The following is a 23,877-nucleotide window of genomic DNA, read 5'->3' as shown; positions in this document are numbered from 1 at the left end:
AACTTTTTACTTTTAATACAAATATGTTATTATTATTATTATGTTCACATCTATGTATTTATTAAATGTGAGTGACTAAGAGAAAGTCAGCAAACTATCCGCTGTTATAAACACGTCTCGTTTTGATACTCTGAACGTTTTATTACACCTTTATTCTTTGTCATTATCAATAACTCTTGGCCATTAAAGCTTTTGGCAGCTTGATTAAAAATCATGTTGAAGACATTAATCCAAGAAAGCAGGATATTTTAATCAAGGGATTTGAGCTCAAACAAACAACGTACGGAAATAAGTCCAGAAACAAATGTTCATCAAAACCCTCCATAGTTTTATGTCAAAATAATGAGGCATATTCTATTAACCCAATAATTCCTGGTTTCATGTAATGTGTTCAAACCACTCACAATCTCATATTCTGATTTTCTGCTAAAAGCATGATGAAATGCACAATACATACAGACAATCATTTCAGAGAATATTTATCTGAGCTAAGATTGATGTGTGATTGTTGGGTGACTTTTGATCATATTTGTAGATATTATAAGTCTATCTTGTATGGCTTTCATATTAATTCTGTCTTTTTGAGCAGCTAATGAAGGGTGAAATTTCCTACAATAGAATTACATCTGAGGTATAATTATCTTTAGAGATCCATGTCATAAAAAACTGAAACAAGCTTTGCTTAATGGCCTGCTGTAATAATTTATCCTTCATTTTTAACTTCAGAGAGAAGATCTTAGAGGAAGTGCGATTTTTTGAAATCAGTGTCCTAATTTCTCAGTCTATTTATATCATCACTTAAGTGGTCTTGTAGAAGAGAACAGCATGTGTTTCATATCTTTACTTTCAGTATTTCCTGATGGACAGTCACTTTAAAGTCCAGACTAATATAAGCTTCGCAGGTCAATGTAAATACTGTATATAGACATAATTAATATATGCAAATGAGCCCTTCATGTTAATTCACAACATACATTATGGTGAATGTGAATACAGAGAAAGAGAAACCGACAGAGAGAGAGAGAGAACAGCTGGTGATGTGGAGCTGATTTTATGTGCGTCACGTAGTGGGCAATATAAAACGAGTGCAATGAGAAGAGCTTCCATCTGGCCCATATGTGCTCTCAGGTGTTTACGTCCAATGATACTTCATTTAGATGCTGCTTATTAACGTCTCAACATCATCACCTGAAGTTTCTCATTGATCAACCACTTTAAGGCCAGAGATCAACAGTGATGCCAGGTGTTCAGGTCAGCAGCTTTAGAGCAATGCATGATGGGTAACTAAACCTCGCTGAGAGATTCTCTATAGCATGATGGATGTGAGAAAGAGGAGGAAAGCTAACAGTGCAGTAGTTGTGAGCAGGTTAAGGGACCGATAGGCTGTTTTAATGACCTATTAAAGACTCTTGTCAAATCCATTCCCACATTTCTCAGTGCATATGTAAGTTTTCAGTTCTGGTTTAGACTCCTTCCTCTTGAAATGTGTAATATTATCCAAAATGTGGTAGGGAAATTCTTACAGTCATCCTATCAGGGCGCTGAAGTGTTTCCATCACAACTTGTCGGATGAGAAAGAAGCAATTGCTCCCTGAAATGATGTTCCCTAAATGATCTCTCTGCTTGGCTGATGCTCCATAACCAAGGTTGAGCAGAGACGTATGAAATACTGGGGCAGATGGGATGAGAAGGTCATTATGTGAATGAGAATGAGTGTATGGGCAGAAATAACACAAGTATTAAACAAGGGTGCTATACTGACATATATCTTACTCAAATTAGGTAAATACATTAAAATTGTTAGTTAAGTTAAATGTCTTGCTTTAGACTGCCTTCAGCACTTACTCTTAGCATATACCACTCTTAGTGCACACTATGTCCACTGCAGTCTAAGACATGTTAAGTCTTGTGATGAACACACAATAATCTTCACACTAGCTCATATTACAACTGAACACAGTCAGTGAATAATAATGAGCAGAAGATCCAAACATATTTAATCAGAACGACTGCTAATTCACATTAGAACTTTCTCAGAAATTCCCCAACGTTCTGGCAATTTTCATTCAAAGTTATGAACAAACATTCTTCCAGTCAGAAAGTTTGTTCAAAGTTATCTGGTCTTTAATAATGTTCTCAAAACGTTATCAAAAAACATTATCTAGACATTGTTCATGCAGTTCAAGTGCATCACAACAGCAACATTACAGACCACTTATCAAATATACATGATAATTGGTCATAGAAACACCTAAAATATACTAATATTCAGATTCTAATGAAGAGAAGGGCCTTCAGAAGAACTACAGGATCATTCTTCAAAAATACATTTTTTTTTTTCTGGATAAGGTGGAAGTCCTCTTAGTGACTCGAGGAATTCCCATAAAATATTAATAATGTTCAGATATAGTGACTGAAGAAGTCGTTGAAGGTGTTCGACTTCCTCCTGGTGTTCACAAACACTCCTGGATTTATTTATCATCCTATAATACAGGAATATCATAATATATGATTGTGTGTTTGGACACACCTGGTCTGGGAAAATATCCTCATAATTCTTGGCTGTTATACAACAATTCAGAGCATCACTGAACCTATTGACTCCTGTGAGACGGTGAGCATTGTCAACTGAAGCCGTGCTTTGTCTTTCTCCGAACGTGAACCCATCTGGATGGGGGAAATGGATGTGGATGAATCATTAGACCGTGAAACTTTTATTACATTGCACTTTATTTATAGGGGTTTGGATTTGCTCTAGTTTATGTATGCCGGCCTTAAAATTCCAGTGTTTTTTCAATGGCAGCTTTGGCACAATTTCAGCTCAGTGAAGCTCCACAGTAAATTAGCAGTTTTAGTTCAGACTGACAGAGGTGTGGCACTAATGTAGTTTGTCTTTTTACCACTGAATAATTTTTGCAAATTTTTTAAATAATTTTTACCAACTAGCACAGGTAAGAATGTTTAAACGTGTAGTTCAGAATGCATTATGATCAGAAGCTCTCCAATCTGTCTGTGGCACTGTAATATTATTTCACAGCTCTCTTCTGATAATTGATTGAACATCTGGAAGAGACTTCATATAGACTAAAGTTTCATTAAAACAGCAAAATATGATGGTATAATCACCGGTTGCTGTGGCAATGCAGCAGGACTGAAAAATAGAGACGTGATAACAGAGCTCAACACCATTAAATATGATTCTTTCTGCACATGAAGTCAAACTCAAACTGCGCTCAAAATAACCATTGAAACAGTTGGAACAATTTGTTCTTTACAAGCTCATATTTTGATGATACTGGTCATGCTGAGTGACACTGACCAGGCAGCAGTGATACAATTACATTCAGACAGTTGACTGACTCAACACTGAGAAATCACTGGACAGAGCAACTCAACCCACAGAGAGACACCCCCCCCCCCCCCCCCCCCCAAAAAAAAGAGAATCCGTACCTGCTCAGAAATAGCCAAACAACTGAAATTGCATTCTGATCTTTTACTTGATATGAATCGGATTAAACAAGAAGTAAATGTCCATAAAATGTGAGATTTATTGGTCTTGAGAGTCTATCAACATTCAAAAGGGAAAATTGAGCAATCAAAGTATATATAGCACTCAAACGCACCGTTTTCTGCTCAGCTGAATCTTGGCACAAGAAGAAATGCTCAAGATCATGTGCATGTGAAAAGCATTGAAAATTTGCACTTATTTTAGGAGACTGAATGGCATGAAAACCATCAAAACTCTCTCTGTAAGTAGTATCGTTTCACATCACACTTTTTTTTCCATTCAAAGTTAAGTATGATTCATTGTATGAAATTAACTGAATATTACAGTTCTCACATCTGAGCAACAACTCACCATGTTCCACTTTGGAAAGAGGAAATCAGTCCCGATGTACTCGAAGTAATGAGCGAATCCCTCCTTCAGCCAAACGTCCTCCCACCAAACCGGTGTGACTAGATCGCCAAACCACTAGAAGAGAAGAAATGAACCATCAATCATCAACCGAGAAACACAGGAACCATTACAAAAATCGATTTCATGTTCACCGGCAAACAATCATGACAAACTTTTGTTGTTTTGTACAAGAAAAGTGTTCATGGGTAAACGTAAACCGAACTTATTTGGACAAAGCATCAGGAAAATATACACTCTCCTCTTCATCCAATATCAGCAAAAGCATATTTCATCTAGTGGAAAACACGTTTTATTAGAAAACTCCAATACCGCAGAAAAATAACTCTCTTCCTTCAGAAGTAGAAGTGCAAACAAACACTTCTAATAAACATTTGCACTCTGGTACAACAGAAAAGTTGTTCACAAACGGCTTCACAGAACATTGAGAACCCGGCAGAGCTTTTGAACTATGATTAATAGCGGCCTAAACAATCAATTACCTACAGTTACACAATTAAAAACACATTTTTCTGTTTCACAGCATTCATACCTGGGCGCTCCGCCAACGACACCTTAAATGAACAGAAGAGAGAAAAATAAGGATTCGATTATGAAACGTCCCATTTGGAAGGTAGAACGTATTCAAATGATCCCTGCCATTGTGTGCAGATGACAGTGTGCAAAACAGGGCTATTGACTGGAAAAGATGCAACATTGCAGTTGTGAATGGGCTGGATATTTTCCACAGGCTCTGAGGCTCGAGCAGATGTGCTACTGAACGCCGGATCTCATTGTTGCAGCAAACACACCTCTAGAAGTCAGGCCTTTCTCATCTGAACATGACATCATTACAGCAGCTCAGAGGCTCTCCAAGCGCCTGACGGGACGTTCATCTGTGACTCAGACACATGGACTGAGAAGAGCCGCAGCGTGGAGAGAAACAGCTGTTATCCTGCTCTCACAGGAACTCTCTACTAGTCACACATCAAGTGGCTTCCCAAAGGTCTAGTGACTTGTTCTGCCCTCTTCTGATGCTAATGACAATGAGCCAGGACAAGATAGATAGATAAATTGACAGACAGACAGACAGACAGACGGACAGACAGACAGATAGACAGACAGATAGACGGATACACTCAAAAAAATTACTCTTTAAAATAACTTAATTCAATTATGGACAGTGGTTCCACACAAGCAAATTAAGTTGTATTAACATTAATGGATTTGTTTGACTCTATGTAAGCTCCTTGTGTTGTTACAACACAACTGGATTAAAAAATAGTAATGAACAATCAAATCCATGAAATTGATTCTCTGTAACTTAAACCGGTTAAGTTTAGCGAAAATACTTTGTTTATTTAAAACTGGACTGAACAAAATAAAGTGTGATGGATTTAAATGATTTCTCAATTGAACTTCTAGACTATAGCTATGAACTAATAAGAGCACTTATTAACATTTTAAATGTTAAGTTTTACAATGCTCCTTCAGCCACAGGAAATTAACTTAATTGAATCAGTCCGCACCCTAACCAAATGCTCAACTCTTCTCCACAATGGTAACCCACTGTAATTTAAATGGTTCTAATAATCACAATGTAATCGAATATTAAACACAATTACACACTATCAAGTCTTCCTCTTTTCTCATTTTCTCAAAAACACATAAAATAACACTTAATTTCAACATTTATTCTCTCTTAATTTAACTATATGCAAAGCATGCTGGGAACTAAGCACCGCCCAGTTTCAGATAATGCAACACAAATCATTCATGTAATCCAACGCAAACAGATTAAGTAAACTTTAAATTCCAAAATTAAACCCTTTATATTAGTTTAACGATTTATAATTAAGTATAGTGGAAAATTATACAGGTTAAGTTAATTAAACGCAATATAATAGTGTTTTGGAGGTAAAATAAATATATCTGTGTTACTTTAACAAAAAATAATTGGGTAAAAACAACAGTGCCACAAAACCATTTTTTTGAGTGTAGATGGATAGATGCTGCTCACGTCGTTACATTGCTATTATACTCTGACAGCACATGAACCATGATTGCGGCGTGAAACAAAAGTTATAATAGATCAGTCTGGATTTCTGACAGTTTTGTGTTTGTGTCTGATTAAGCAGTTCAACAACACAAGAATGTCAATGAACAGTACGAATCGTGAGACCCTCGCTCAATTACGCCTTCAACAATGTGTGTGAGATGAAAGGAGAAACAGAGGGATTCTGCAGCCCTCCTGCTTCATTAAAGATACGCTGACGGGATTCATGCAGGGAAGAGTTCACTCTGTACCTCTATACTGCAGCATATACTGTACATTTGAAGAAGGAGAACACCTTCAACGGCATCATTAAACAAAAAACAGCAAAGCAGCCGAGAATCACTCTGAAGAATCACACTGACATGAAGCCTTCAGCCAAACTGGCAGTCGTGTACTTACAGTAAAAGCCTGAATAATTGAGTTTAAATGTCCTTCATTGACATTTAACAAGGAGGTTCAGGCAATGTGTGTCTGCTGGATCAGGTTTGTGACTGCAGGGCAAAGGTCATTGCTTTCTCAACTGGAAAACCACAAGAAAGAAGTCCTGAAGCTGTATTGTAGTACAAGTTCAAATGTTATACGGCTCATTGAATAAAACATGCATCTCCTGCACAAGCATCATTGTTAAAAAAATCTACAAAAAAAGGAAGTATACTTCAAGTTCGTTTTTAGTATATAAGTATATACTTAATGAAGTAATCACACTAATATCAATGTTCTATTAGTACAGTTGAGTGTACTTTGAATAGTGAACTGTATTATAAACATCTCATTCAATATGGCAAAGTATATAAAAATAATAATATTTTACCTACTATTTGAGTGATAGTAGATTTTTTTGTACAGTATTTTATTTTTTTGCTTAAGACCATGTTAAAATCACACTCTATTTTAGGGATATTCAATTAAAGTTCCAAGAGACCCAGTCCTATCCTAACCGCCCAGCTCCGAGTCGGTCTCGAACCCCGATCGCTGGCATGCGAGGCTGGTGCACTAACAAGGACGCTAAACAGTAAACACTGCATTCTTTAGCAGTCATCAGCCTGCACAACTCTCACTAGCTGGCCTCCGTTACACACACAATGCAAGAGTGGATGTCTATTTATCGTAGCAGAAGCACAATAAAATAATGCTTCACGAAAAATAAAGCGATGATGAACGAATGACAAGGAAGCACAAAAAATGAACATACATAAACAAGAGTAAAAACAAACAAGAGTTCGTTGTTACTTACCAACAGCACAGCAGCTCCAGATAAACAACGACACTCAAATTATTCTGTAAATTTGAATCTCTGTAAACCTGAACTGGAACTGGAAATTGCCCCAAATCACAATAAGAGAATTTAAAACCATCTGTTTTAGTGACAAAATTCATTTATTTCTCAGAATTCAGAGTGAGAGTTCTGACAAAGAAATGTGAAATTAGTGTGAAATTAGTTTACGGATGCTGTCTTTTATAAATGAGCATTGAATAAAACACCAGCCAACAGACATAAGTCATTTAGAAAAGACTCACTTCCACCGACAGACTCAGCCATGTATCGTCATATTTAATGTGTAACTCATATTTAATGTCTAAAAGTGTTTTTAAAGCAACTGTGACGTATTAGTACTGAAGCCTCACTCTCCAAACATATTCATATCCAGAGGGCAGAATGTCACTTCTCCAATCTGTGGGAAAATAAGAAAACTCAACATCAGCTGCATCGGCCTCTATTAGGCTTGTTTTATTGGCTGAATAACTGCATATGAAGGACTGTGGCAGCTCCATTTAATTCTGAGAGGCTGAAATGAGATAAGAAATTAACAGTGATTGAGCGTCTGTGACATATAAACCCCATCGCTGGCAGCGGCAAATCTATTAACAATCCGCTGCTACAGTATATGACATTAAAATGAGGCCAGGAGAGTCCACAGGATAAACCTATACAATAGAAAACAGCGTCTATCATCTACTAATCAATTCTCTACTGGCAGTCCGCGAGAGCGACGAGATTCAAATGTGATTTATCTTTGTTTGTGTTATTAGTGCTCGCTCAGAAAGACTTTTTAATGTATGACAGAATGTGTGCAGGATGAGGACTGATCTAATACTTTCAAAATGAAGGAGCCAATCAATATGTCAGATGAGCACAAGCCCCGCCCACTCTGACACTCTGAGGTAATTTACAGTGGAAAATAATTAACAGTGCTATTTAACTCTATATGAAAATGATGGCCATGAGACTGAAGCAGAGAAAAGGTTTGAATAGAAAAATGGCATGTTAATTAAAAACATAAAGATGAGCAGAAGCTCCAGAGAGCTGCGACACAACAAGGTGAAACAGCCTGCGGTGAATTCAGTACGCGTGACGACTAATCTGTTTTTTACTCTCTCTGTCTCTTCTCCTTTTCTAGGCACACTTACTCACACATGCACACTTGTGTTTAAAAATAATTTCAACAAACTACATGCTTTAAGTTAGCATCAACACGCTTTCATGGGAATTCGTAACTATTTTAGTGGTGTGTCCCAATTCGCGTACTTATCCAATATTAAGCCGTTTTGTAGTATAAATAGTACGAGTAGTGTGTTCATAAAAATTCCCAAAAAGAAAAAGTACAATTTAAATCCCCAGATGATGCACTTAATCAACCGAAAAAAATGAAGTGTGGAATGTTAGACACTTCAAGCACTCAAATGTCTCAGCTTTAATTACGTAGCGGAGGGGGAGGGGCTACCAAACTCTGATGTTGGATGACAAAATAACCTTATAAAAGTGCATTAGTACATAAGTTGCATCCCAAATAATTCACTATACACTATGCACTTATACACTATGTACTTACGCACTATGTACTCAACTGTATAGTGTATGCATTTTATAAGGTTATTCTGTTATTCAACATTGGAGCCTAATAGCTAAGAGGTTCTAAAACGTCATAGTTCATAAGTTTGCGAATAGTGTATAGTGCATCATTTGGGACACAACTAAACACTTAAAATGAGAACCCTAACTAGGGCTGTAAACGATTAATCGCGATTAATCGAATCCAAAATAAAAGTTTGTGTTTACATAATATATGTGTGTGTGTTGTGTATAATTGTTTTGTATATATAAATACACACACATGCATGTATATATTTAAGAAAAATGTGTTATTTATATATAATATAAATCATATAAAAAATATGTGCAGTATATAAATGCAAATATTTCTCAAATATATACATGCATGTGAGTGTGTTTATATATACACATATATACAAAATAATTATACACAATACACACACATATTATGTAAACAAAAACTTTTATTTTGGATTTGATTAATCGCAATTAATCGTTTTATAGCCCTACCCATTTTTATTGGTTAATTCACTATGGACTGAAACTAGGACTGAACTATCTGTTCATTGTATCATTGCTAATAAAATAAGATTTGTGCTTGACTTTGTACTGCATACTACATCAGTTTATATTGTATACTGCATACTATGTATATTGTATTGTGTACAATTCAGTACACAACACAATAAATAAAAAAAACTAGCTAACACTTTACTTCGATGGTGCACTTTAGACATTCTAGTCTAAAGTAACTTTGCAAGTGCATGTCAACTTTTTTATACAAACCCGAACCCTAACACATAACCCTAACCTAACAGTCTACGGTCTATACTCTAATGAGAGTTAGTTGACATGTACAGGTAGTTACAAATGTACTTATAGTTAGTCATCTTAAGTAGACTATCAAAATAAACAATAAAATGTAGTCAAATGACCTAAAATCTACTGGAATCTATACAACAATGATTGGTATTTTTTAAACGAATGGGAACTAACATTCTATTGTGGCAAATATTACTCAAACTGAGCTCTGAATGTAAATTCTGGTGTATTCAATTGGCACTTCAGTACACATAATGCACACAGTATTTACTGCATCCATCTTTTGAATATGTCAATCATATAACAGTACACTATTTCAAACATAGAGTTTGAATTCAAAGATAAATATACTCTTTTCTGTTGTTTCACAGCTTTTAAAATCCGTAGGGTGCAGCACAAAGCTGTATGTTAATATCTATAATATTTCTGAAGCACAAACACTTTTACAGCGTGTTGTACGCATAGATAAATGTGAATTCAGTGGGAATGCCTTCTGCAAGACATTGGACATACTTCAGTTTTCTACCTGTAAACATCATCACTGGTCAACATTATATTTCCAGCCTCCACTGCTTCTTCTTCTTTTCAATTATTCTTGATCATAAAAACAAGGCTTTATGTGCAGAGAACCGCCTGATCTGAGTTACTCTCATGAATTCCAGCTTTAAAACTATCAAATATGCACATTATTTCTGTTTCTGAAATAATATCATGATTTCATGCTCCCTGTGAGAGTGTTTTACTGTACAAGGTTCAGACTGAGTTCAGACAGAGCTGCATTATCTGTGCAGAAATGAGAGATGAGGGGATTTTTTTTTTCATTCTCCCTAAAAAAGAGAAAACAAACGAAAAGAAAAGAAAGGAGGAAAGAACTGCAGACATGCTGTATCATCTTTGAGCTAGACCACAATGCAGAGCTGCGATCCAGCAGCATATGAGGAAGACTATTCAAGAGATGAATCCAGAACAATACTGAGAACACAGAACATCTCCAACACGCTCATCAATAATCCGCCATAACAAAAGGCACTCAAATCCAAGGTTCTCAGCGACATAAGAGCTGCAAACAAAGGCTGGTGAAAAATGAGCACATGCAATGAACAATTCCAACGTTTCCTTTACAATTCATGCCGATGATGCATTTGTGGGCTTAAAGTCCCTTACTGAACATTATTTCAATGGCAAAAGAAAAAAAAATCACTTTTAACTCAGACTGCTTGTTTCTGCAATGATGCAAATACATCAATTGAAAATAGGTTATTTAACACAAGAAAGGCTTGTGCATGCGCGGAACACTCTAGTCTAGAGAAAGAAAGAAGAAAAGAGGATGAAGAAAAGAAATCCTTACTTTCACAATCCCAATGGAGGCGATGCGTAAAGCTCTTTATATGAGCTGTGCATCAAATTCTCCAGATGTCCAATTACATCTGCTGCTGTTCTGCCCTTTAACTCAACAACTGACCATCTTCACACTCTCTGTTACTCTCTGACTCCCGGAGATTTTCTCTTTCTGCCTTTCTTTCTCTGTCTTCTGCAATTAGATACTGAAAAGATGTCTGAGAGGTGATAAATTAGATATGCTGGGGCAATCCGGGCAGTCGTGGCCTAATGGTTAAGCGAGTCGGACATGTAACTCGAATGTTGCTGGTTCGATTCTCAATACCATCAGGAAATGACTGAGGGGCACTTGAGCAGGGCACCTAACCCAATCGCTCCCCGGCCGCCACTGCAAAATGACTGCCCACTGCTCCGGGTGTATGTGTGTCCACGGTTTGTAGAGTGTGTGTTCACTACTCCTAATGTGTATGCACTAACTTGGATGGGTTAAATGCAGGGGACACATTCCGAGTATGTATATAATTATGAATCTTCACCTTTAGAAGAAAAGGTTATACCTAAAGAGTTCAGGTAGGCGCTTCATATAAAAAACCTTTTAGAGGTTCCAATCATGAGATCATTAGATGGATTTAGTTTTAATTTGTTCATTTTGTTTGAATTCATTTTATTTTAATTACATTTTATGAATTAAACAGCAAGTAAACATACTTTAATAGTTGTAACAAACAGAAGCAACGTGTTTAACTTCAACGTTTCTGGCATACTTTTAAGTCATTTATTTTTATATAGAACCTTTTTGACATAACACCTTTTTTTAAATTAACTTTTTTTTAAGAGTAATAGATGCCTTATGTTTCTCAGAGCACACTAAACAGCATTGACGAAACATGCTGACTGAAGAGATTTTAGTGTGTGATGGTTAAACAGGAGCCGTATCATGTTTTAAAAGATCTGAATCACTGCTGGTACAGGCGCGGATGAGACGCCTCAAACAGAATGGGTAATTTTCCGATTCAAGTTGGAGGTGCAGCACTTTTGACAGTCAAGAAATGAACAATGCAGATGTCAGAAAAGTGACCCTGACTGATCTGCTGATATGACTTGTTAAAACCTGCAAGTGTGACTGTGAAACCACACAGCAGATCACATGTACTTGTTACTCCAGTAAGTGTGTTTTACCTGATGGCAGATCTCGTGCACCACCACCATGGTGAGCTCCATCTGATAGGAGAAGGAGGAGACGTCAGGATCCAACAAGATCTTCTGCTCCACAAACACACTCAGGCCCCAGTTCTCCATGGCTGCATACGGATGCTTCGGCACCGCCAGAAGATCTGCACACAGTGACGAAGATCCAAGCTCAATGACGGGAAAACAGGATTGTAAAACAATTTACAGAGAATGTGCATATTTGTTAAGAATGCACTACCGGTCAAAAGTTTGAACAAGAATTTTGTAATTGAAATGAGCCTCTTGTGCTCACCAAGGCTACATTTATTTAAATAAATAAAATACAGGAAAAACAGAGAACAAATATTGTAACAAAATATTACAATTTAAAATAGATGTTTTCTATTTTAAAATATAATGTATTCCTGTGACACGAGCTGAATTTTAAGCATTACTCCAGTCTGAATTAACTTCTTACTTCAGAAGTTCTTACAGTAAGTACAAGAGCTCTAATCCAAGATGATGTGGATTAGCCTTCAATCAAACGTTTTATCATCTAATTGCTATAATCAAAGATCATTGAATTTTAAACTCAAATGCAGGCAAAGCAAAGCAACAAGATACACAGCTCTATAATCATATTTCTCCCCAAACACATTTAAAATAGCTCATTTACTCAAGTCAGTGTATCATTGAAACGGCAGACAGAGAATCAGCTGTTTTAAACGCCTCCACCTCCATCAGCCCGTCTCAGGAACGATTCATATGCCAATGAGAAGCGGTTAAACCTCTGGCGCTGTAAAATCCACGTCCCATAATCAGCCACAGAGGAAGAGGAACTGTTGAAAGCTGTAACATGATTATCCGCCGGGCTGGTGTCTCTGTTTGCCTTATTTGCATGTTTCATGATCATGAATTCGACTGAATGAAAGCAGCTGCAGAGTTTTGGAGGGAAGCTGCAGTCGTCGTGACGACAGATACTGCGGCGGGAAAAGTGAACAGCTTTCAAATTCAAACGCTTCGCTGATAATGACGAGTCCACCGTAGGACTGTACGTTCACACACGATTAATATTTCACTTTTAGTTTTAACTAGAGATGATGGAGCGCGAGCTCATTCAAGAGGAAAAGAACAATGAAAACAGCAACGCAAAGGTGAGAGACTGAAAGAGCTGCTCTATTAAATGACTCAAGCAAGTAAATCAGAATCAGACCGTGCAGGTTTAACTGAGCATTGTTAATGTTCTTTATGGGCGAAAGACCTGATTCTATTTTAATTGGGCTTTTATACAGACTCATACAGCAATTGCACGATTGTGTGGCTTTTGAAGAGAGATACAAAAGTACCAAAATTCAACTCAACCACCTTCCGTCAGGACTTTCAAGATAAAAAGATACCAGAATATCCCCGCAACACCTCAAGGCAGAACCTGTAAGTAACCTAATATTAATCCTTACTATTACTTAGTATTAATTCAATATTAATCCTTACTATTAAGGCTACTGCATGATCAATACTTTTTGTAATGAAACAAAAGGATGTTGAGCTGACATAATCAGCCTAACTTTAGATAACTAACCTAAGTAGGCTAGTCATTATAACGAGGAGGTATACATATGACCTTTTGTACTATAATGATAGCCTACATTTAAATATTGTTTGTTTACTGAATAACGATATTCGGGAAAAACAGCACGAAATTGTTGTATTGCTTATACAAGTTCAGCAAACATGATTGAGAAACTTACACTGTAGACACCATATTGTTGTCTGTTTTTGCTACATTGAGGAAAATACTTTTTGTGAAGAAAAAGTACATAGCCTAGGCTACTTATAAAGGTACAATATGCAATATTTTCTGCCGCTAGAGGGCGCTACATTCCAAACAACAACAACAGCGTAGCTTGATGACGATGTGAAGGAGCGTGGAATGATGGGAACTGTTGTTTTTTAACTCCACCATGGATGTAAATCAGTCAGACGGGAATCGAAAAATCATGTTCATGGATGAGGTAAAGTTCTATTTTTATAAATGTTGCGTTTAATGTCATGCTTTTATTTCATTCAAATGAATTAACCGCAAGAAAAGTAAGGTTTAATACTAAATTGGTTATCATGTTAATGTATTTGTCGATTTCATTGTTGTGATAACGCTGCGCAGTTTTACGTGTTCTAAACAATTGTTGTAAAAGTACATTCGAACATACCCACATCATTTGCCAAAAGACTGATTAATCTTTATGTATAACACATTTATTTACATGGCCATAAACACCAGACGTGATAAACAATGTCAATAAACTAAACACAAGCCTAAAGCAATACTACTTTCCTTACATAAACATAATTACCGAATGCTACATTTGGAATATATAAAATTGACCTGTACGTTTATGGGACTTGTCTTTGTCGACAGAACCAGCTGCAATCGGTAAAGAATAATTGTGTTCCATAACGCCTGCACGTATCAAGCTAACGTTTGTTGCTAGATAGACGCTACAACTACAACTTCCGTATTTGTCCAGGACTCCATGCAGTACGAGCGGAAACCGAGGGTAACGCGGATATGACGCAATTGACTGGCGACTCCCAGCTCACCCCTGCTCACACGCCCCGTTTCCTTGGTTAAAATCACAATTTTCTCACGATTTAAAAATAGTGTGAAACATTTGGGATATTGTAAGTAATCAACTTAACAAAATATATAACACTGGCCTTGTGATTTTGGGATATTTTAATGCTCACATATTACATATTGTACCTTTAAGTGTGTAGCAAAAGAGTAGGCAAGCTTTGGGACATACTACTTCCTCATCGCGTGGATCCTGTCACCGTAAACTGCCCTGTCAATCATCTTGTCACAGTTAAAATCCTCCATTCAATCTAATTTAATTTCCAACCGTTTCGGAGAGAAATGTAGTAGCACGTTCATCTGCCAGTCACGGGTCTTTCATCCGGAGACTCTCCGCGCGTGTTTGCAATTTGATAATGATGCATTTAAAAGTTAATGGCTAAACGTATCTTTACAAAAGTTCACAATGCTGCTGCAGATGCAATATAATGTAGACAACATTGAATAAATACATTTTCGTCAGGTTAGATACTGATAATTAATCACTCAAACACCTTTATCTAAACCTCTCTACATAACGCCGGACTCGCGCGTCCTCCATGTCTGTAGTTTTTTAACACTTTTCACTCGTTTTTGTAGTTCTAACCGAATCCTCGTCCAATGCGTGGTGGGTTGTGGGCAATATTAGTCGTTAGAGTGCGCATCGATCGGCATTTCGGATTCTGACCGGAAATAGTAGACCATCCAGGTAGGCTACCTTTGGAACACTCATTTCAACATAGGCTACTACGATTTGGGACGTAGGCCTACTAATTCTATTTTCGAATACTATTTAGTACGGATAGTATGCGAATTGGGACGCACCATCAGTGTTTTGGAACGAATCGGTTGGATAAATGAATCTCACTCATTCTTCAGACACTTCCTGCCACCTACTGGCATAACCATGTAACCTGCAGAAAATGTTAGAAAAAGGATACTTTAACAGCACTTATGCAATGACTCTCGTCCAAATCGGATTTGAGCACCAAAACGATATGGTAATAATTTTGTACCACAATATTACCACCACCTGATATCAGCATGCGACCGCGGTATCTCCACATTTTGATGTGAAGATGATGATGATGCAAAGTTGGAGAAATTCTATCTCTCCCTGTCATTCACTGTCTCACATTTGCTATTAAAAAGATGCTGTAAGAATCCGTGAGGGGAAGATGAAGAGACAAAACAGGTGGGTCTTTGTAGACCGGGGCACAGTGAATGGCGGGAGACAAAGAAACAAGAGCATCTGTAAAAACAGCAAGATCAAAATAAACAAGCAGCTTGTGTTTTCAGAGAGCAGAATCTCCACTAGCTCCACTAAAGCTATTATTCATCACGTTCCTCACAATGTCTGTTTCACACATTAACTGCATAAAGATCAGCTGAGACACGTCTGTTTATAGATCTATCTATCTATCTATCTATCTATCTATCTATCTATCTATCTATCTATCTATCTATCTATCTATCTATTGGATATATCTTAGAGCATTTTTTTTCTCTGATAGTTTAGAAAAGTAGTAGCACACATCTCTTCAAGAAGACATAAAATGAGGCATAATTTATGTACAAATAGTTCAGGAAGAGATACAATTCACTCCAATTCAATACACGGATTCTGTTCCGATCAATAAAAAGGAGGCTTTTGTTTCTTAACTGAAACTACTGCCATATTGGACACAATCTGTTCACACAACACCTTGTTAACAAATATCACCTTGAATCTAGAGTGCAGCTCTCCCCTCGGGCGAAGACATTTCCATACTGTAGATATTGTAAACGTCGCCTGATGTAATTATGACTCCATTAATAATCCCACAATTACACTGTATTGTCTCTGAGGAACCTGAACTCTGAGAGGAAGAAACGCTGAAAAGACTTAATAAAGTTTCTTCATTAGATTACTACACTTAATGACCATCAAGTCTGTGTTTGAAGTAGTTGTACATGAACATGAGCAGCGCTAATTCTTTTCTTGATGCTAGTTCTGTGTGTGTGAGGGGTTGTGAGGGCTTTTCATTAGCAACCTTCTTATTCACCATCAACACACTGAAAATACACTAAGAAATGGAAACACAGCTGGTTGAGATGAAGTAAATCAGGGTAAACCGAGTAGGCACTCGGTTTACCCTGATTTACGTCATCTCAACCAGCTGCAGACACGTTCAGTGAGGATCATGGTAGCAAGGCTCTTTTAGATTCACACACATTTAGATTCACATTCACACTATATAGCGATAATATCCTTATTACGTCTTACAAATCTGTGTATCGTTAGAAGCATCTGGCTTCAACCTCTAAATTTTGTTTACGGGTGCCCAATGGGTTGATCGCAATCTACCAGTCGATCGTAAAGGCAATGCTGGTAGATTGCACGAAATTTTAATATGATTTCTTTAAATAAATAAATATAGAAATGTCTTTCATTCTCATTTTATTTTCTGCCTGCATTTGACCAGGCAAGATTTTTTTTTATTCAGTTGATATGTCATCTAGGTAACCTACTTCGCGCCTTCCAAGAGCTCCATCTAAGCTACATAACTTTGCATCTGAACTGCATAAGCCAGGAAAGGAGCTTGCACAACTTGAGAGTGAACACTAAATTGAACAAATTGAAAAGGTTAGGACAGACTTTGACTTTGCTTTACTTGTGCCATTAGCTACATTCATGAGCTTTCCATTTGGAGATGAGCGTGAGGTTGAGTCCCTGGCCTCAGAGATGTTTCAGATGAACCTAGCAGCATTAGAAGAGATTTTAGCACTGCAGACTGAAATTCAGGTGAAGGCAAGGGCACAGTTTTCGAACCTTCTTGCAGAAAAAAAGTATCCAAATATCAGAAAATGCGCCACCTCGTTGACTGCAATGTTTAGCTCAACTCACTTGTTTGAATCAGCCTTTTCTCACATGAAGATCATTAAAGGCTGGTTCACACGGGACGATTTTAAAATTGTCGGCCGATTTTCCAAACCTGAGAGACCCCACACACGGCGATAAAAAATCACGGGTCTAACAGTTTTGGTCGTACAATGTGTGGTGTGCAGCCACACGGCAAAATCTACACATCACACACAAACCGATTTGACTCCCGAGCATTCCCAGGTCAGACGGAAAATCTCGCAAAATCCCTCGAGATCAAACGTGACTTCAGAGTAAACAATCATGGCGGACGAAGAGGATATTCTTTACACGAAACGTTGTACAAACATTCGCGGTGTTGCCACAGGTCGACGAGTTGATCCTCCATCTCCGACGTCCACCTGACTTTCTGGTGCGCTTTCCGGCTGTTTTGATTTTTGTTTCCCGGTACTTCCTCGCCGCCTCGTACCTCGCTTTCTGATTGGCTACACGCCACAGTCCACAGGCTGCGTGCTCGTTTGTCCTCGGGGGACACCACACGAGAAGAAATCGGGCCAAATAAATCCAACATGTTGGATATCCCCGATTTGAGATCGGAGCGGTCCCGATGTCCTTCCGAGCAGACGAGAGCAGTCTTAACACACAACACAGCAGGAATATCTGATCAGATTATTTTACGATAATCGAAGCATCCTTAAGATTGTCGGAAGGGGTGAATCGGGACTAAAATCGGCCTAATTATCCTGCCGTGTGAACCAGGCTTAAGTCAAAACACCGTTCCACCATGACTAATGGCAAATTGGAGGCCTTTTTTGATACGATACCAGAAGCTACTGCCCAGATTATGCAAAACTGTCTGATTCCATTCAGTGCAAGTCAAGAACAAGGAAGCTTAAATGCCTTGGTTATTGTATTCTATTGTTCTGGAGGTGTTTGAGTTTAATGAATTCAGAATTGAGAATATAAATTCAGAGATACATGCATTTGTAATGGATTTTATTTTTTAAATAAATTTTTTTTTTTTGGGTATATCTAATTGAGTTGGTCATTTAAAAATAGATCATCACACAAAAAAAGTGTAGGCACCCCTGCTTTCTACCTTGGCTGACAGAATAGCATCTCTCCTATTAAACCAGCTAAAAAGTTCTCAATGGCTCAGAAACAGCATTAGAAAACATTCAATCCGGCTTTAGCGCGGTCAACGCTTCAGGCTGTAAACACATCAGCTGTTAATGCTATAAGCGCTGTCTTGTTTCTTCTGTTTTATAACTCAGATAAGAGTTAAACTGGCCTGACTGCAGTGCTGGGCTCTTTTTAGCATGTTGAACTGATGTGATGTGATGAAGGTCTGTAGGAACGACTGGCAGAGCAGCTGTTCACTTTCACACACTCTATCGTCATATACGTCTAGTTTCACCTTCAACAGCATTGCAGGATTACAGTATTGACAGAACATTCATCAATGGATTAAAACGATTAGGAAATAGATCTACATGAAAGTATACAAAGTGTGTTCTCTTGCTATTTGACATTTTGATGTTTCAATCCTGTCTTGTACAATTCCCACAGATCTTTCTTTTGATTTTCCAGAACTTTCTGTCTGCGTTTTTTAACATCCAGCTTTCAATTGTGGTTTTCAAGTCTGTACTTAATTTAGAACTCATTTCAGTGTTTCTGACTATAATTAAACATTTGTTATATTTTCTTTATGTTCTCAACTGGACATTTTGTCAGTTGCATGGTTTTTATTTCTGTAGCCCCTACTGTGTTTGACCAAAATCACAATCCACATAGCTTGTATGTTCTGATTGGCTTGGGAACAGATACTGAAAGATACTCTTTAGGACTGCAAGATATTAAAAATAAATGCAATATGCAATAAGTAGTGTGACCACCGTCTTAATGCTCTGTTGTAGGACGTAGATGAGATTTTGTAAGAGAGATTTACCGGCTCTGTGACTAGCACTCAATTTGCCCATGTTGACAATTTTACTCTACAGGACCTAAATATGTATAATAAACTGAGTAACAGGCTAGTTGGTAAAAATCAAATTTTATACTAAAATACATTTCCTTAAAGGGTCAAGCAACCATAATACATTTGTTCATCTTTGGAACACAAATGAAGATCTTTTTAATGAAACCTGTTTTCATTCTGCCCCTCCACTGACAGCCTACGCAACTACCACTTTCAAGCCCCAGGAAGGTAGTGAAGACATCATAAAAGGGTTACACTTTGTTACAGTGTAATTATATATTTAAGTACTGAGTAATATTTATTAACAATATGCACTTACTATAGGGTTAGGGTTTGGTTGAGGGTTAGTTGCATGTAATTTACTGTTATTATGCTAAGTACATGTAAAATATGTAACAAGGACACTGTTTCACATAAAATAAATCCATGTGACTCCAGTGGTTTAACCTCAATTTTATAAAGCGGCATGAGTACTTTGTTAGAGCAAAAACAAACAAAAAATGACCACTTTATTTACAAAATATTTATCTCCAATGTGCGTTCACGGGAGCACCATGACACATGCGTGTTGTGTTTACACGATCAGACGTTGTTCTGTGAAAGCGTGTTTGTAGATAAAGTGGTAAATCATATTTTTTGCACAAACAAAGCACTCGTGTCACGTCATAAAATTGAGGTTAAACCACTGGAGTCACATGGATTACTTTAAGGATGTCTTTACTATCTTTCTGGGACTCGAAATTGGTAGTTGTGTAGGCTGTCAATGGAGGGACAGAATGCTCTCAGATCTCATTAAAAAGATCTTCATTTGTGTTCCGAAGATGAACGAAAGCCTTATGGGTTTGAAACGACATAAGGGTGAGTAATTAATGACAGAATATTCATTTTTGGGTGAACTAACCCTCTTAGTAGCAACTAGTACATATTCCTTTATTATACTATGCTAATAATAAATGCGTTTTACTTGTTTCAGTGCATCTTGAACTTCTGGCAGGCTTGATCAGCATGTTCCAGATCTCATCCCAAGGCGTCATATACTGACGCTTTTGACATATCGTCTACATCCAACGCACATGGCACCCATTAGCGTTAATATGAGACGCAGATAGATATGGGCCAGAAGGCGCCTCCTAGCGGTCTAACCCTAACCCTACCCCAGACCTAAACCCAACCATAACCGAACAAAGCTCTGTACGTGTCATATTGACGCTAAAGGGTGCCATGTGCCTTGGATGTAGACGAAATGTCAAAAGTGTCAGTATATGACGCCCTAGGATGAGAATGCGTTGGATGTTCTTATCCAGTATGTGTCTAGATGAAGTCCTGGCTGGTGTAGCTGTATATAAAGACTTTCAGTGAGGCCCACACTGATTCCTTTGCCCTGTCCAGTCGGCCTCAGCGGAGTCCTCTTTATGATTGCGTTGGTTATTTTCCCCGCTCTAGCTAGAACACGACGGCTGCGCAAATTGCGGGACACGTCTGCTTATGTCTTGCAGGACGCAGGACAAAGTTCCTATTTTGTGATGTGCACCCTAACGATAAGTTGTTAAAGGGTTAGTTCACCTAAAAAATTAAAATTCTGTCATTAATTACTAACCCTCATGTCGTTCCAAACCCATAAGACATTCTTTCCATCTTCGGAACACAAATTAAGTCGTTAAAATAAAATAAATCGTTTTGATGAAATCCGAGGGGTTTCTGAACCACCCAGGCAGCAACATCATTGCAACGGTCTTAATATTATGAAGTTATGAAAAACTTCAAGCGCAAACCCCCCCCCAAAATAATGACATTATTCAACAATATCTTCCACATCATTCACACAAAAATAATTATTGTCGGTTCATAACATTAAGGTTGAACTACTGTAGTAACTATTTTTGCGTAACTTTTTAATGTATTACAAACTCTCAGCCATTGGAATACATATCATGATTTGTACATTTACGATATTTCAATCATTTTTATATATTTAGTACACCCACAATTACTATCAAACCATGTAAGGACACAGAATTGTGCTTTATTCGTCAGTGGAGCTGGTGTGAACCTGGTCTGCATTTAGAACAGGATCAGAGAGTTTCATCAGCAGCTGATGAATAATTTTACAGCAACACGGTCTTGTTGAGGGGAGCAAATGTTCTTTCATGTTGAGATGTTCCAGTGGTTTCTACTGAGGTAAATCATAAAGGCGTGATCTGAAATGTTTCCAGACCTTAAAGTCTCTCACCTGGATATTAAATTTCAGAATGATCTGCCCAATTTGCATCGATTTTTTGCTTCTGCATGTGGAGACTCCGTTTGCAGTTTGTAGTAATTGGTGCCGTTTTGTTGACTAATTGGGCCACAAATTTCAGTTCAATATGAAGCTGTTTGACTGAATCATGCTGCTGAATAAATTGCAACAGATCTAAAATTACTTTTTTTATTTCAGACTGATGAAATATGTGCTCTTGTGGCTTTTTCTCATATTAAAGGCACGCTGTGTCTTCCTGATGAAATCTTGATGAGGTTTAGGTGGGTTTGCTGTGTTGATTTGTGCTCCTTTGGTGCTTTCTACGTTCACCTGGACTCCATATTCCTCACATATTCTTCTTTAATATCTTGCAGTCTCACTCTTCTTTCTGTTCTTACTTCCTGCACCTCCCAATGCAGCACAGAGAAGTCAATACGAGGTCACGACTCCTGGTTGTCAGTTTCTTAGTCTTCAGAGACACGTTCAAACACAGAAACCAACAAAAATTATCTTTTAAAAATATCCTGAACTAGTGAACAGCAGAATGTCGACCATTATTCACCACCGAGCTTTATTAAGCTCAGGAGCACAAGAGTCTGAATATGAGGAGAGAGGGAAGCGTTTGGGTCTGTGAGTGTGTGTGTGTGTGTGTGTGGTCACGGTAAAGTGGAGAGACTCGTTCTCGGTCCACAGCACCCCTGACGCCCTGCGGTCTGCTCTCACATCTGAGCTCTTAACACAGGCAGTGGGGCAGAAGAGAGCGGCCCTTCATGGAGCTGCAGTGGTGCCTGAGGAGAAAAGCCTCCAGAGAGGGTCAAACAGATGCTCTCAGCTCGTCTCATTATCACACAGTTCACTCCACCTCTCATCTCACACATTCACCTCCGTTATCTCAAATCAGAACGGCATCTGAAAATTTGCCACAATTTTATGGCTCAGAGTTGCTCGTTTATAGCTCAGTTTTCCTAATGAAGTTCTATTTGGACTAGTCTCCATTGGAGACCTAGCCTGGGAAAACCCAGACAACTCTCAGTTGTAACTGAGTTAGGGTTAGGGATGCTCCGATCCACCTTTTTTGTTTCCGATACCGATTCCGATACCTGCAATTCAATATCGGCCGATACCGAGTACCGATCCGATACAAAGGTAAAATGTTAAAAGAGCTAAATTACTTAATAAGCTGTATGCATTACTTTGCAAGATATCAGGCTCAACTTAAACAATATTTTTTTAGCCTTGTAAAACAAAATGACAAACAATGTATTCACAAGTTTAGTGATTTATTAAACCAGCACCAGAGCAACAAGTGCAAGATAAAATAAAAAGTTCAGTAGCTTAAACTTGTTGACATTCAAAATTAAAGTGCAAAATTTGCACAGGATGTTTAATGGATGCTATTTGCACTGCAAATAGGAAATTAAACTAGAATAGTGGATAATTAAGCAGTAAAATTTAGTCTAGAAAAATCACAAGTGCACAATAATTGTATTAAATCTGAACATGAAAAAACATTTAGTGGGGAACAAATATGAGAATAAGTGTAACACTAAATCTGGTAAAACGTTACACATTGCTCTTTGTATTGTTGTAAAATACATAAATGAAAAACAAGATAACAAAAATCAAAATATTAATTATTTCATAGCCTACTATAAAATTGAGACATGTTTTAAATGTATAGCACAGCGGTTTAATGAGGCAGCAACATGATGGATAGTACAGAACAGTCTATACAGAACAGTCGCTGTATTGATATGAAAAGCGGCACACAGCGCTTATGCGCATCCCGAGCGCAGAATGATGCGCTTGAAGCAACATGAGTCACAGCGCGCAGCGCGTCGAGTCTACAATTGAAGAGTTCAAAGCACGAAGGAAAGACATATTGATGCTTAGAGTATTATACAGTATCTATCTAAGCAATAGTTTATTTATTATTTTATTTTAACAGTTTTAAATGTCAGTTAGGCTACTGTGCGCGTGAAGAACAGTTAGCTGCTATAGTGCTCTGACTCTAGTGTTGTGAGCAGACAAGGTACAGCAATAAAGTCCGGCAATATAAAGTTGTTTAATGCAAA

At 37.7% G+C, this 23,877-nt stretch overlaps 1 protein-coding gene across 1 annotated transcript in view; it reads right to left on the bottom strand.

Annotated features, from left to right (window-relative positions):
* The window catches only part of LOC307004100 (thyrotropin-releasing hormone-degrading ectoenzyme-like), a 131,471-nt gene that overhangs the window by 52,208 nt on the left and 55,386 nt on the right, over positions 1-23,877 (bottom strand). Inside the window, exons 4-5 of the mRNA XM_079623048.1 lie at positions 12,124-12,278; positions 3,860-3,973 (exon numbers count right to left, since the gene is read on the bottom strand). Coding sequence (XP_079479174.1) covers positions 3,860-3,973; positions 12,124-12,278 — 269 coding nt within the window. The remainder of the gene's footprint in view (positions 1-3,859; positions 3,974-12,123; positions 12,279-23,877) is intronic.

The sequence above is a fragment of the Phoxinus phoxinus genome (assembly GCF_949152265.1).
Source record: "Phoxinus phoxinus genome assembly, chromosome: 9".
Lineage (NCBI taxonomy): Eukaryota > Metazoa > Chordata > Actinopteri > Cypriniformes > Leuciscidae > Phoxinus > Phoxinus phoxinus.
This window is presented reverse-complemented; position numbering and strand designations above follow the sequence as displayed.